The sequence below is a fragment of the Aulonocara stuartgranti genome (genome assembly GCF_965226115.1).
Source record: "Aulonocara stuartgranti genome assembly, chromosome: 7".
Taxonomy (NCBI): domain Eukaryota; kingdom Metazoa; phylum Chordata; class Actinopteri; order Cichliformes; family Cichlidae; genus Aulonocara; species Aulonocara stuartgranti.
In genome coordinates, this window is record NC_138945.1 from 38,836,898 (window position 1) to 38,852,761 (window position 15,864).

General features: G+C 42.3%; 1 protein-coding gene across 2 annotated transcripts; it reads right to left on the bottom strand.

Moving 5' to 3' along the window:
• Window positions 1-897: 897 nt before the first annotated feature.
• lrsam1 (leucine rich repeat and sterile alpha motif containing 1) lies at window positions 898-15,341 on the bottom strand. 2 transcript variants are annotated; one of them, XM_082541623.1, is made up of 25 exons: window positions 15,016-15,341; window positions 12,959-13,137; window positions 12,822-12,878; window positions 12,080-12,124; window positions 11,777-11,854; window positions 11,482-11,550; window positions 11,313-11,397; window positions 11,111-11,232; window positions 10,938-11,028; window positions 8,968-9,077; window positions 8,818-8,847; window positions 7,955-8,077; window positions 7,672-7,811; window positions 7,534-7,578; window positions 6,924-6,994; window positions 6,544-6,643; window positions 6,366-6,453; window positions 6,197-6,271; window positions 5,797-5,877; window positions 4,810-4,905; window positions 3,791-3,889; window positions 3,580-3,711; window positions 2,895-2,961; window positions 2,539-2,753; window positions 898-1,707 (listed from the first exon to the last, which is right to left on the bottom strand). In XM_082541623.1, exons 2-25 carry the CDS (start codon window positions 13,028-13,030, stop codon window positions 1,585-1,587), a joined length of 2,214 nt encoding a protein of 737 aa, XP_082397749.1. In that variant the 5' UTR covers window positions 13,031-13,137; window positions 15,016-15,341; the 3' UTR covers window positions 898-1,584. The 2 variants fall into 2 exon arrangements, with proteins under 2 accessions (XP_082397749.1, XP_082397750.1); XM_082541624.1 differs by lacking the exon at window positions 12,080-12,124.
• Between the last annotated feature and the right edge of the window lie 523 nt (window positions 15,342-15,864).

The following is a 15,864-nucleotide window of genomic DNA, read 5'->3' on the forward strand; positions in this document are numbered from 1 at the left end:
AAAAACATATTTTTTTAATTTAATTTCCTGATTCATCCACTATGTAGCTTCATTGTCTCATTTAAAAATTATATTAGCCTACAGTGCTTAATGTTGTCTTATGTCAAATATCAAACAGTGACTGCTCTGTGTTTGTCTCCACCTCGTGGTCAAGTAAATTTCCTGCAAACCTCCTCACTCCTTCACCTTGAACCACAACAGATGAATGTTCTGGAAAAAGTCAGAGACTTTCTTTTTCTTTTTTAAAAATTTCTTTATAGATTATTAATCATTTGATACAGTCTCTGGTATTATGATAAATGGACTGGTTAAAGCACTTCATATGCTGTCACAGGGACTGTCATCTATGGAATAAGAGCACTTTTGTGATTGATCTGATGGTCACTAAACCACTGAAGAAATACAAAATACTCTTTCATAGTCCGAGAAGCAGATTTTGTGCCGAGTTACAGGAAACAAGATTCACACTGAACAAACTGTGAGAACTTTAGATTTTTAATTTCAGTGTCACTCTGTGGAAGAGCCTAGCACACTATGTCCAACATATTATAATCATTTCAATGTATAGTATAGTGAATAAGTTTAGAAAAGGTGCTGTCACTGAGTGAAAATCCAGAATATTTCAAGGCTGGGCTTAGATCCAGGTAACATCTCTGATCACACTGCTCCAGCCTTCCAACTTCATCAATAGCTCGATAAAATGGAACTCAGGATTTAATCAAATCCAAATGTTATACCCTCAAATCGACGTTAAAGGTCACAGTAAAGGTAGAAAAAGCTCAGAAATGAGTGTGTAGTTGTTTTATAGCTCATGTTTATATACATACACTGTGTTGAGATATCTGCCTGTGTAGTTATAATCAATAAAAAAAACACCCACTCTGACCACAGGAAATAACACGTATGGATTTTATATTCATACAGTCTGACGATATCATCACATTGACACTGAGGTGGAATCTCTGACACTGAACAAACTCATGTGGAGTTTTTAAAGGAGAGACTTTACTGAAGCATGCGAGAGGTTAAGAGCACTTGGTAAAATACACCAGCATTAGTGATGCTACACACAGACAGGTGACATTTGTTACATGGTACAGGTGAAACAGATGGACGAAAGGAAAAGCAGCAGTAAGAGGCCGAATCAGAGATGGAAACGATGAGCAATGAGGACAGAAATCTTTAAGGATCACCAGATTATACTGAGTTATTTAAACGTTAAGCTTTGGTTACTACACTAGAATTTAAAAAATAAAAATAAAAAAATAAGTCATAGAAAAAGGCACGCATCAGTCATGAAGGCAGTGAACAGTCAGTGAGTGGTGTCATCCACTCGGCTCTTTATATATCACATAAAATAAAAATTACACAACTTAAACAGAACAGACACAAATAAATCCACCAGAGACGACTGGAAACACGTTAAAAAGATCTGAGAATGTCCTTCACAGAATACAGTTTGGTGATTACAGGAAAAGTGGCTCAGCGCTTTAAAAACCCACTAAAAGCTTCTCGACACGACACAGCAGCAGCTTCATCGTCATGCATAAATAGCTGAAAGTGACAGTTGTGAGGGAAGAGGGTCTAGTTGTGGTAGAGGCGTATGCGCTGGGATATGTTGGCCCGGCACAGAGGGCAGTTCTGCAGGGCATCGCTACACACCTGACAGCAGCACACATGACCACACGGCAGGAAGATCACCTGAGACTGCAGAGACAGGAGAGACAGTGAGTAATCTGAACTTTGAAGCCATCTTTCAGGCTGTCCTGGTTCTCACCATCTTGAATGAGCCATCAGCACTTCCTGTTTCCTCTGCACCCATGCAGGTGGAGACTGTTATTACCAAAATACTTAACAGTGGAAAAAACGTAAAAACTAACACCTCTCATGCCAAAAACTGCAGTTCCTCTAGTGGCCACACAAGGCTCCAAAAGCGTGTCAGTCCCATTGGATCTTATCTGAAGAACAGTTTGCATTAATAGGGGCGTGGCCTCTTTGACAGACAGGTGGATGGCCACACAGGCAGTGTAGCTGCTTGGCTTCACCTCAGCTAACTGGAGTCCCTGAACTGGACCTCAGGACCATGTTTGTGCTGTTGGAGCCTTTTCAGTGCAGTTAGCCAATAATAGGGCTGCTGTGAGGATGCTGTACCAACAGACTGACCGAGAAGCCTGAGCTCCAGTTTTGGTGAATAAAACTTGTTAAGTTTTACTGCCATTTAAGATCAGATCAGAAATGAGGGGAAAAAAAATCAGAAAATCCAGGTTTCAGAGCACAATGGTTCAGCGTTCATCCTGATAACACCTCCTCCTCATTTCTAATGCATTAATGCTCCCAGCAGCAACACTTGTACTAAACCTTAGTAAATCATGTTTGTATAACTGAGATCATGCCTGTCAGTCAAACTTGTCACTTTGCCCCTTTATTAAAACCCCAAACAGTTTTTTATGCTAAAAACGTGTTTTCTGCTCTCAAATCTGACATCTGATCTTATAATCTCATTGAGACTAAACTCATGACCATTTTAGCATTTCTTACCCCGGTCTCCATGCAGACCACACAGTCTGAGCTTCCCGGCCCTTCCACAGGGGTAGGTGCTGACGGGGTGACGGGGGTCCCCGGGGTCCCCGGGGTGAGTGGTGGGCTGGGCATTTGGATGTTTGAGGTGCTGGGAAAGAACGGAGGCGGGGAAGGAGATGGCGCAGAGGGGGTGACTTCCACTTCCGCCTCCTGCTTGGTGACTTTACAAGGTCCTGTAGAGGAGGAAACGGATCACGTCACTTTCCACATGCTAAACACTGAAAATCTAACATCTCTGTCCCATTAAACAGTTGCAGTGTGTCAGTGTTACAATGTGACTAACGCTCAGCTGTGGTGTGATGTGTGGACTGTACCTTGAGGCTGGCGTTCCCGGGCCCAGTTCAGAAGAGCTTTCTGGATTCCTGCTTCACTGATGCCCAACTGAAAACAAAGAATTCCATAAAGCTGATGATTTCATAAACCTGGATGTGACATGGCACCATGGATCCAAAAAAACAAAGCTTTAAAAGTTACACTGAGATTATCTTTAAATGCAACATGATCCAGTTGGAGAATAGAAACCTGCAGATGGCTATGTCAGCTACTCAGTGACGAAGGTGAATCAAGACACCATTCACCTTCAGAGTAGAGACCATCAAAACAGCACCTCCCTGTTTTTCTAATTTTACCCGATTTATGAAAATAACAACATCAAATGTATAGTTTAGTCTGATCTGTCAAAAGTAAGAATCTGTCCAAAACACTGCTGGATCCAGAGCCAGGCTGAGCCCTGTCTCTGGTAACAATCTCATCTTTAATATTCAATAAGGCAGAAGTAGTAACTAAATAATGGAGTGAAATAAACCAATTTTCTGTTTCATTACGCTGGAGATTGATTATTTGATGTTGATGTTCATACAGATGCTGGTGCAGAAACTAGACCTGGGCCAATCAAATGGCTTCCAGTTAATATGACAGATAATCAAGATAAACATTTTAAAAAATAAAAACAAAAAACAAATCGAGCAGCCCAGACAGAAACTTGCGCTGCAGACGCACCTTCTTGAGGTCGGAGGAGCTCATGTGGTGAAGCGCCTCGGTCGTCACTCGATGATGAGCCAGGATGGGCAGGTAGTGCTGAGCGGACAGTTTGCACAGCAAGTTCACCAGCTCCTTCTCCACACCCGCTTCCTGCAGAGAGATTACAGCTTTAGGTGGGATGCCACACTCTGTTTCCAGATGTTGCAGATGTTCATCTGTGCTATGTAACCTGCATGCGGAGTGACAGCGGCTTAGCGTCCAGCAGCCTCTGGTACTGGATCATCCAGTAGTTCTGCTGGTTGGACTCAGACTTCAGCTCCATCTCAGCCTGAAAAACACAACATGGGTTTTTGTTTATCCTCAGAACAGGAAACACAAACTCTACAAACAGGTATAAAGTTTATTTATAAAGTAGTTTTCATAGACATCTGGTCACAAAGCCATCATAACAACAAAAGGAATAAAAACATTAAAATATAATAGAAAATTAAAATGCATTTAATTGCAATACAAAATGTAAAAGTTAAAACTGAATAAAAGAAAAGAAACCAGAAATGTATTTGAAAGAAACAGGATTGTGAAACTGATTTTTCATGAGAGTTGAAGCTCAAAGAAGAATCAAATATAATGAAAAGATCACGAACGCTGGACTTGTGAGAAGGTAGAAAGAGTTTGACTGACATTTATATAGTTCAGGAGGATCAATAATCACACAATACCCAATCAAGATCATTGATGGAGAGATAGTGCGAGATAAACGGTTATCTGTTCATCCGCTAAGGCTTAAAAGACGCACACAGCAGAATGTCATCAGTATAGAAATGATTAAAAAAATGTCAGAAAATGACTGAATGACACCACATAAAGGAAGGATGTACAAAGCAAATTCTATTGGATTCAGCACCGAGAGTTGTGGAACTTCTTCATCTTATACTGGGACTTGCAAGACCTGCAGCCTTCATCATCTCTCTGAAACAACCTGTTTGAGCTCCTCCCCCTTTAGGCCAACTTTCTTCTGACTGGCTGCCTCTCACAAACAGAGGGTACAAGTTGACTATGCTGAGCCCATTCTGTTTCAGGTCACTATATGAAACGGAGTACTAAGAGTAGACCAAAGCCTTGCTGTATGGAAGCTGACCTCATTATTTGAACCTTAATGTTTAATATGAACACCCACCACAGGAAGTGGAGAAACATGACAGGAAATTAGGAGAAGAAGAACAAAACCGCCACGAGATAATTCCTCACCAGAACCTGCAGCAGCTCCTGCTCTCGCTGGTCTCTCTGCTTCAGCAGCTGCTGCAACATGTCGCTGAGCGCCGTGCGCTGCTCCACCAGAACTTCCTGCACACAAACACACACAAATGGAGTGACGTTACACACACATCATTATCAGCTGTGGGCAGTCAATGTTTGTTAGTACTAAGGTTTATTTATTCAACATTACAAAAACTTAAATTTAAATATTACACAAAAAAAAATTGGATATCAAATTCAAAAGGCCATGCAGGACTCGAGTGCAATGTTATAATAAAATACCATAGAAAAAATGCAGTGTGACTCCATCGTTAAAAATAAGTAAATAAAAAAGAACTAATATGAATGAGTTAATATGAATCTTTTCCTCCGCACCAAAGCAGACAGCAGTACAACCAACAGCAGTCGCATAAAGTAGCAGCACACACGTGACTATACACAGCAAAAATACACAACATGAAACAGTTTCATCAGTTTACTTTTGTCAGCATAAATCACACCGTTTGAGCTGTACTGTATTAAAAGCTGTCTGCTGCTGACAGAGAGGTGGTCCTGAGGAGGTGCAGAGCAGTTCATCACCATGTCATCAGCATAAAATCCAAGTTTGTACTTGTCTTATATGACTGAAATTATTTACATATAAAATAAATAGCAGTGGTCCCAGAACTGAACCTTGGGGAACACCTTTTTAGTCTTGCGTTTGTTTGTTTTTTGATAACCCTGCATTGACAGTTCTTTGCATTTTTATTGATCGCAGCTCGATCAGTTAAAAGGACTGTCTAATGTTGGCTGCTGTTTTGCTTTTAAGCTTTCTTCCTGAAACCTCACTGGTAGCCAGTTAAAACCTTAACAGTTTGTTTACTGTAGTTGCCTCTGTCACTCGTTTTAAGTCGCACATTTTGAACTGCTGCCATGAAGCGATGACATGGAAGTGAAAATAAACATGGGAGGGCAAACAAAGAAGGCGGTGACACCCACCTGCAGGTTCTCAGCATCCAGATTGCGTCTTTTAATCTCCAGTTTAGTCAGCTGCATTAACTCACCCTCTATGAGATGGATCTGAGGGACAGTGGAGAAGCAGACATGAGGCAAGCAAGGAGAGGGGACATGCTGCCGAGGCTATAATAATCTATGAGAAGCAACTTAAACTGGACATCTTCATTACTGTTAGGATGAGTAAGATGAATCTGATTATGAGCAGATTGTGGGAAAAAGTAAAATGACGTTAATGCCCAGTGTCTTTTCATTTTCAGCTATTTTTTTTTCCTTAGACTTGAATTAACTGAGTTTTTTGGACCTCTGGCAGAAACGAGCTGTAAAAACAAAACAAAGCAAAATAAAAAAACAAATAAAAAAACAATGATGCATCGTCACCGACCTGGTTACGGATGTACCCATGAACGGCGTCTTTTTGGAGCTGCAGCGCCTGGAATGCTGCCTTCTGCATCTCCTCCTGCAAAGACAACCATTCAAGGCAGGTCACCGAGGTGGGTTACCGAGTCCAGCAGCTTTAAACAGAGTGGGGGTTTGATTTCTACTCATCCTACCTCCTGTAAGATCTGGGCGATAGCTTTGGACTTGTCCAGAACTTGGAGGCACAGCATCTTGTCAAACTTCCTGTCTAAATTCTCTAAACTGTTACATAAGGAGAAGAGATTACAACATCTTTCCAAAAGCTGTCACAGGTCTCCCTGTTTATGGTTTGTGTATATGTGTGTTTCTGACCTCCTGCAGGCCTCAGTGACCAGGCTCTGTCTGCGGTAGTCACTGGCCTCCTGGAGGAGGCTCATGGCGCAGCTGTCAGACAGCATCTTCTGCATGGCCGCTAAAAACAGAGAGCAAGGAGAGGGGAAGAAAACACCACATGAGGAGCATGCTAGCTACGTTTTTGTCTTTTCCAGCTCTATGTTTTCATTCTTAGAGTAGCTTTGCATGATTCAGACTTCAAAATAATCCTTCTTTATCTCACACTTTAAGTATCAACTTTCCATACCTGAGATGACCATATTAGGGAGATCCCCTCTCTATGATATCATACAGAGCCAGAGTAGAAAAAACTGAGTAAAATTATGTGTTTTAATGCCTGAATGAGACAAGCTCTATACCTGCCACCTCCTTCTTCCTCAGTGAGTTAGCTTCTTCCTGCGTGATGGTGGTCAGATGTTCCATACGGATCCTGAGGGGAAAACATTTTGTTTCAGCATTTCACTGCAGACTTACAGGAACTTTCTATAACTTCCTGTGTTTAAAACGGCTAAGTCCTAAACAGGATGTGAAGAAACAATCACTGTGACTTTATCAACAAAACATCTTTGTAATGTGTTGACAAGATATCAACTGAAGTCCAACTAGGACCACGCTGTACCCTCATGAAATATCTCACACAACTACCAGCACCTCCATCACAATACAGCATCGCCACTGGCTTTGATGGAGTCAGATTCCAGACAGGAGCAACGCAGCAACTCACGATCTGTATTCCATTAAGATCAGAATATGAAAATCAAGCCCTCCAAACTGGTTTGTAAAGTGTTCTTTTGTCCTGCTGTTATTTTTTTTTTTACCCTCCCATCCCTGAAAGCACTTTATGCATCTCCTTCACAAAGTGCTCCAGAAATAGACAGCTAAGTGGGAAACAATTGGATGAGTGCTGCTGTGTTGTAGAGTCTTATTTCTCTTCCCTGTGTGTTATGGATCATTGGTCAGAACACTCACCGATCCTCCTCCATGGCTTGGAGGAACTCTGCACTCTTTTTCTGCCTGCAAGGATGCAGATGAACACACTGCAGTTAGCACAGACTCATCAGTGGAGACGCCATATTTAAAGTATCCGCAGAAACCCCTCCTTCAGACCTGTTGTTGTCCATCAGCAGGCTGCTGATGCGACTGCTGATGTTGTCTTCAGCTTGTCTGACTTTCTCCAGCACCAGTTGCCTCTCAGCCTCCTGAGCTCTCTGCTGCTTGCTGACGCCCTGCTCCACCCTCTCCTGCTCCTAAAAGGCACACACAGCATATAAAACAGGCAATTTTAGGAATTACACACAGAATCATCATCATCAGGGATGATTCGGTGTTAACAGAAAGAAGGAGCTGACAATTAAACCTATCAAGAAGACTTCTGGGCGGTTGTTATTACCTGTCGGACTGAGTTGAGGATGTTCTCCTTGTTGGAGTTTTTCATCATTACAAGCTGGGTATGCTCCCTTTGCTTCTCCTCCAGGTGCTTCTCGAAGGCCAACTTCTCCTGCTGCTTCTGCTCCTGCAGGACATACAAACCAGTCAGAAAACTTTCAAACTTCAGCTGCTCAAACACAGGTTTCACTTTATTCAGCTCATGTAAAAATAATGCAACACCTCTGAACAGAAAGCCTTATCTGCAGATTCTCAGCCCTCTAAATAATAACTACTGCTACAGTCTGCAGCCAGTTTCCACAATAATAAGCTAAAAAAAAAAAAAAAAATTCTGTGGGGACAGAACAAGAAATTGTAATAAGAACAAATAAAATAAGAATATTTAATTTCACTGAAACAATTAAAACACAAAAAAGCAGCAAAGGAACTACAAAACTTATCAGAGTCTAGAAATGGAAATTAAACTGGGACCTAAAATCGAACCTTGTGGTGCACCACAGTAACGCTTCAGTTGAGAAGTTGGTGGTCAAAAAAGTTATTTTCAGAAGACAGCAGGAAATCAGATACGTATACTGTCCTTTATGGCACCTCGTGTTTGAAACTGACCGAAAAAAATTACATCAAAACTGCTCTCTGCTAGGAGAAGGGCTTTTGTTCTCTTTGTGTAATGTACTCAAAAGTTCGGTAAAAGCTAGTAGTTGTGTTGAAAGATGTGCTATAACTTTGTTCTTCACCCTGGTGTTGCAGAAAAACGACACAGGAAATATTAAAGAAAACTTGTATGCCTGAAAGAAGTAGAAAAGGTACTAGATAAAACTAAGATATTAAAAGATGTTGAAGAAAAATGAGGAATGTCTTGTCACCAACCTTTCTCTTCTCGTAGTCACTAAATTTGTTCTGCAACAGAAAAAGAGGAAACACTGAAAGACACTTGTAGTATCTCACACAGAAATCCATAAACGTATCAAAGAAGCTGGTGTTCGTGTCCTCTACACACTCCACAAGAGAAAGCTGTACCTGCCAGGCCTCATCCAACCCATCCAGGCAGTCGGAGCTCTGCCTGCCGCCGTCGCTCTCCAGCACCGGCAGGAGGTACTGAGAGGGTGGGCAGTACTCCTCTCCCAGCTCTGGAAAGCAAACCAACCAACCAGTCAATTCACCTTCATGCTGCCCAAACCACAACAATCATACAGCACATTTTTAGTTTACACCGTGATGTGACACAGAGAAGCCTAGATATTAAAACTTCTAACTTGTGCCAAAACAACAGTTTTGGTCTCTATAGATGGGTTCCACCTTAATAACTGCTGTTCATTAACCAGGAGGGCATATGCAGGTCTTTTGAGTTCATAAGCCTCCTGATGCTACGGTCAGCAAAGTGTACAATGCTGTTAAAGTGGTGGAGCTGCAGGCTGGACCAGGAATTCTCACGGCCTGATTAAAACAACATGAGGTAATGCCAAGATGAAAGTCGCTGCCTCAGCAGAAGTAACCGCACACATACGAGAGAGGGAGAAGTGAAACAGTAAAAATACACATGCATGTTCTGATTTCAGATTCAGTGTCTGTGTTCGTGTCAAATCTGTGAATTTTACTGAACTCTTTGTAGAATTTATTGCCGTTTGTTTAGAGTAACTCTGTTGTGGAAGACCTGAAGCTTTTTTTTTTTTGCCTTTTTTTGCCTTTTTCAGCTTTATTGACAGGAAAGCGGAAGGAGAAAGAGAGGGGATGACATGCGGCTAAGAGCCACGGGTTGGTTTTGAACCTGGGCCGGCCACTCTCAGCCATATCTCTCGTATGGCATGTGACCGCCCGCTCAACGCACTGAGCTAAACCGGTGTCCCGGACCTTAAGCTCATCTGATGTTTTTCTACAACATTTCTTTTATATGCAATATATTGTAAGCATCTGAAATCTTTAAACTAATTATTCACGTTCCATTCATGTACAACACCATCAGTTCAAAGACAAAGTCATAGCTTTGTCTCTTTTTCTGTGACAGGAAGTTAAAAACATGCAGACCGGGCACCCAAAGCCAACCGATATGATCGAGGTGTAAACCACATTCACACAGACGTGCTGACGCTAACTAGCGAAGGAAGAAGTCTACTGCTGCCAGAGCTGCTAACATTAGCCACACTCGGCTCATATCACGTTTACATGAACGTGCTGTTACACCAAAGGCTGCACAGTTCCTGCACTATTTAAAAATATCAAAGTTTTTCCTTTTAAGACCTTTTTTAAGACGTAGTAAATAAGAACTAACACAGAGTCGTGTGGAAAAAAATGTTGTATTTTTAACCCTTTTTTAAATCCTTTTTTTTAAACCAGTTTTTTTCTTTATACTGGAAATTAGAAACAAACTCCCTGCTATCTTTCCTTTTTTTCTGTGCACTTCTGCATTTTGAACCGAACAACAAATCAGCATCATCATCTGCTTACCTCATCTGTGACGCGGCACGGGAAAACACAGAAAGACCAACATTTTCATTTCTTGTTTCCTCAAATTTAAAATTTCAAGATTAATGTGTAAAAACAGATTTATTTATTTATCATTATTTATTTTCTATGAATTCTGAACAGACTGTGCCTTTTTTATTATTATTGTATCACTGATGCAAATAGATAAATACTCACTTGAAGCATGTTTAGAAAAGATTAAACTTCTGATAAAAACTTCACTGTTGTTACAAGAAACCATCAATCGATTACAATTTAGTCTGCGTCATCGCCACAGGCTCATTATTTCCAACACAGCAAAGAAGCATCAGCATCTGCGCCCTATGTGGTAAATCTAAGGAGCTACTAAATCTCAGTGAGCCAGTAGGAAAGGCAGCAATCAACAGAATTCTCACCTACAGTTTGAGGAAATAAGACATTTTAAGATTAATTTTCTTGACTGTGATCTCAGACAGGAACCCTGTAGGTTTACGTTTTTCTGCCGTTAATCAACAAATAAATGAGTGACCACGAGCGGCAAATCCTACCCGTGCACAGGAAGCGTTGGATGCTCTCTGTTCCCTCTGTGCACACAGACGAAGGTGGGAAGGACATCATGGCAGCATCAAGGCTAAAACTCTGTCACAGAAAAACACACACACTTATAAAACACCAGTTTGTTTTCAGCCTTCCTGTAGGTCTGAATCAGTGGACACCTCACCTCTAAGGTGCGGATGTAGGCCAGCGCTTTGGGAAGCGTCACAATGTTGTTGTCACTCACATCGAGTGTCCGCAGGCTGCTCAGAGAACCAGCAGAGGACGGCAGCTCAGTGAGGCAGTTTCCTGTTAGAGAAAAAGAAAATACACAACTAGCTTCTTGTGACTCATCTCGCTTCAGAGCAAGCAAGCAGGAAGCATCGTACCCTTTAAATTAAGAGTCTGCAGGAGGCACAGGTTCCCGATGGAATCTGGCAGGGCCTTCAAACGGTTCTTCTCCACATTCAGGATCTGACAGAAGAAGAAAGACCGCAGGTGGATGCTGACGACATTTATTCACACTTACTTCCCGTATAACTGGAGAGCAGGCTTTACCTGCAGCGCCGTCAGTTTCCCGATGTCCTCTGGCAGAGAGGTGAGTTTGTTCTCATGCAGGTCTAAAACCTTCGGAGGGTCACAGGAGGGTTTTCTCAGAAAATAAATCCAGCACTAACATCTGCATGCTAACTCTAACAAACTCTAAGGTAACACAGAGTTAAAAACGATGATGAGCTATGAGCCTCAAGCTGAGGTACACATTCGAAATGCAGTACGTTTAAAAACAAAAAACGAGAGAAACACCATCACCTATGAAGAGGATATGATGATGTCACAGGGTCCCAGGGCTTACCTTTAATGTAATGAGGGTGCTGATGTCAATGCCTTTGGGCAACAGATGCCGCAGCTCGTTGTTGTGGAGGATAAGTACCTGAATGAAAGAAACAGAGGTAACATTTTCATTGCTCTATCTGCTGTTAGTCTGTGAGGGTTGGCCAGTCAGAAGAGAGATAGCTAAAAAGAGGAGGAGCTAAAGCACTAGTTGAAGCTCTAAGTTCTGGAGTCTGAGGAATATTGTGTGTGAGATTTTTTGCAGAAACTCTTCACTGAGTAAATAAATATCAAACCACTTAAAAGCTCTGCAACTCTGTCTCACCTTCTTATGAAGCACTTTGCTGATGGAAAAGGCACTCGAGGGGGCCTGTGATGTAACACACGAAAACATTAGCTGTAGCCAGCACAATTTAATCACATCTTAGTCAATCTCAGGAAAAAAAATGGGATAAAAGACTCAAAGAAAAGAATGAAAGAAAAATGCTGTTCTGTTGATGGTGGCACAGCTGGAAGTAATCTCTCAGCAAAAATAGCAATAATAAAAACACAGTTTAGCTCCAACTTGGCTTTTTTTTTTTTTTTTTTAAACAGAAGTCGAAACTGCTAACTAATCGATTCACATTGTGACTCATTAGTGCTCCCACTAATGACTCCCTGCTCTCTTCCATTTCTCTTCTGTTTGCAGAGTTTTTCCTTTGTTTAGGATAGATTAGGACTTTTTTGTCATAACACATGTATAAATATATAAAATATATATGCAGGGTAACGAAATACAATTTGCTTCTAATCAGAAGTGCAAGAGCAGTAAGTGCAATAAGAGCAGATTATATACAGATATGGGTAGTATAAAAGGTGGGAATATTGATGAACAGATTATCCACAAATAGGTTAAGTAAACAGATGTTCATATAGCTATACAGAGAGCAAAAATACTAGTAGTTTAGAAGTATTAGTAGTTTGCTAACATAACAGAAAAAGAGAAATAAAGGCTACTGTTACTCATCAGGTTAATGTGTAAACCACAACACGATGGCTGTCAGGGATCAGTGCAGCTTTCCTCTCACCTCTGACAGCCCACAGGCTGAGATGTCCAGGATGTCATCAGCACCAGCTTCCTTAGACTGAGGAGGATAACTAAGAGTAAGCGGGTGGATTTGTGATAGATACGTTAACACTAGCACCAGCAGCTTCTTCTTCTTACCCGGCACAGCTGATACTCGAGTCTCTTCTGGCAGTCCTCGCTGGGCTTCCTCTTCCTGAAGAATAGAGGCATCCTGACCCCGGGTGTTTTCCTTCCTGTTCCCTCCCCCTCCACTCAAACAAGAGTCACACGGAGGTCTGACGGACAGGTTGGACAACCCTGACCACACCACCTGCACTCTAGGAGAAGCAGAGACATGAAAGACTAATCAGATAAATATGAATTTAACTTGTATCACAGAAACACAATAAGCTGTAGTGTGATTACTGAATGATTTAAAGGGAACGATTCCGCTCATTTACAGCACTACATTTTTATCCCGGGACTAAACTATTTATGGTTTAGTTTAGGAGGTATATGAAGCCTTTCAGCTCACTCTCTGTCTGAGACAAGCTGTTTTACCCCTAAAGCCTTCACAAAGCTCTGTGTAGGTGTTAAAGGTGTTTCTGTAACTATGGATTACACTCCCCCTCATCCCACCAGTGTTCAGAGGTGAACAATCGCAGATTTCCAATGTATTCACACAAGTAACGTTATTAATATGTCTATTACAATGCTCAGAGAAATTAGAACACTTAAATCACCCATCCATCCATCCATCCATCCATCGATCTTCATCCGCTTTATCCGAGGCCGGGTCGCGGGGGCAGCAGCCTAAGCAGAGAAGCCCAGACCTCCCTCTCCCCAGCCACCTCCTTCAGCTAGTGAAGGAGGTGGCTGGGGGGGGGGACACCAAGGCGTTCCCAGGCCAGCCAAAAGATATAATCTCTCCAGCGTGTCATGGGTCTGCCCCGGGGCCTCCTCCCGGTGGGACATGCCTGGAACACCCCACCCAGGGGGCATCCTTGTCAGATGCCCGAACCACCTCAGCTGGCTCCTTTCGATGTGGAGCAGCAGCGGCTCTACTCTGGGCCCCTCCCGGATGGCCGAACTTCTCACCCTATCTCTAAGGGAGAGGCCAGCCACCCTTCAGAGGAAGCTCATTTCCGCCGCTTGTATCCGCGATCTCGTTCTTTCGGTCACTACCCACAGCTCATGGCCATAGGTGAGGGTAGGGATCGACCGGTAAATTGAGAGCTTCGCTTTTACACTCAGCTCCCTCTTCACCATGACGGACCAGTGCAGCGGAGTGCAGCGGCCGCATCACTGCAGCCGCAGCCCCAATCCATCTGTCGATCTCCGGCTCCCTTCTCCCATCACTCGCGAACAAGACCCCGAGATACTTGAACTCCTCCACTTGGGGCAGGAACTCATCCCTCAGATTTGGAGGTGCTGATCCTCATTCCCGCTGCTTCACACTCGGCTGCGAACCGTTCCAGTGCGAGCTGGAGGCCCCCGCTCGATGAAGCCAACAGAACCACATCATCCGCAAAAAGCAGAGATGAGATTCTGAGACCACCATATATATATAGATTCTATGAAAAGTAAAATGCCTCAGTGTTTTCACATTCAGACAGTTCAATGTGAATGCGAATGCAGCTGCAGTAAACAGCACGGCCCCTTGGGCTTACACTTACACATTGAAGCAAATGAATACAAATTCAAACTAAAATTACAAAATTATGTTTTACTTTTTAAATTCATAAACAGCTACACTGATTTACATTGTATATAATGGCATTATTTGGTTTATTTATTGACTTATTTGTTTATGAATAGACTTTAAAGACTTGGTTGCTCAGTTCATTCCTAGATGTTTCACAATGACATATGTGATCTGTATGATCGCAGTCACGGGGAGCTTGGTGTATGGATTTTCCCACAGCTGAAGGCCCTTGTGGGTGTGGCTTTGGGGAGGGGAACGGAGGATTACCGTAAACTGACATGACGTTAATCAGTAGAATTAGAAAAAGATAATAAACCTCAGTAGACTTTAAACCTGATGACAACCACCTTTAACCCACCTGTGCTCACCTTTTGACAGCCGACAAGTTCAGCTACACTAAACTGTGCTGACGGATAAGCTAACATGCTAAAAGATAACATTAAACTGTAGCCTGTTGGAGTGTGTCAACAGCAGGAAGTGGAGTCAGAGTAATGTCAGGTTTCAAACTCACCGTGTGATTATTACAGTCTCTCCTATTCTTCGCTGTTCTCAGGATAAAAATGTTTAAAGGAAGCTCCGATGTTCGCTAACATGTGAAGTAGCTGGTCCAGTTAGTCGATTTTAACTATTTAAATCTGAACTCCTCCCCACTTTACCCTCGTAGCTCATAAAAATGAAGCCATACGGTAATATTTCCACTCAGATCGAATGAGGCTGACTGCTGCTAACCTACACGAGCTGATTAATGCAATCAAAACAAACAGTTAACTGCATTTTTCTTCTTCTCCGCCCCGTTACCGGCTCCAGCGTGATAGCAGGAGCCTGTCGCCCCCTATAGTTCACACTGCGCATGTGCACATAAGTCATATCAGGTCGCACTGCCGCTGATATTTCAAAGAGTGGTGTAGACTTCTTATTTTTGCTTTGCTCCCATCTTACTTACTTAATTATAATAACTGAAAATGGTGTTTGATTATGTAGATTTTCAGTCATCCAGTTTAGGGCGGTCTTATGAGTCCTATGAATTGCATACCTGGGACCCTCCACCTTTTGTCTTAAAAATGAAGACTCCTCTTGGAGGAGATGTGAAATATCTTTACTAACTTAAACAAGCCCAGGTCCTTTCCTATTTAAAGCTCCCACAAAAAAATTAGTCTGCGCCGAAGATTCAGGCTAAATTTGGCAAAAGGGCATTCAGATCTAAAAACGTTTTTAAACAGCCCGAAGGCTGAAAATGCTGCGTCTGAATATTTGTTACCTCTGTTTTTTGGCCCGATAATTTAGAAAACACGCTCCTTTAAGGTAGTGCAGCTTCTTTGCACTTACCCCGCACGTGAGCACTTTGTCCAGCAGGGGTCGC

Excerpts from the sequence above, each read along its gene's own strand:
- lrsam1 (XM_082541623.1), bottom strand. The coding sequence starts at position 13,030 with ATGCCTCTATTCTTCAGGAAGAGGAAGCCCAGCGAGGACTGCCAGAAG. Across the intron at positions 8,848-8,967 it reads GGTTGGATGAGGCCTGGCAG|AACAAATTTAGTGACTACGA; the intron begins GTACAGCTTTCT and ends TTTCTGTTGCAG. Across the intron at positions 5,878-6,196 it reads ATGGGTACATCCGTAACCAG|ATCCATCTCATAGAGGGTGA; the intron begins GTCGGTGACGAT and ends ACTGTCCCTCAG.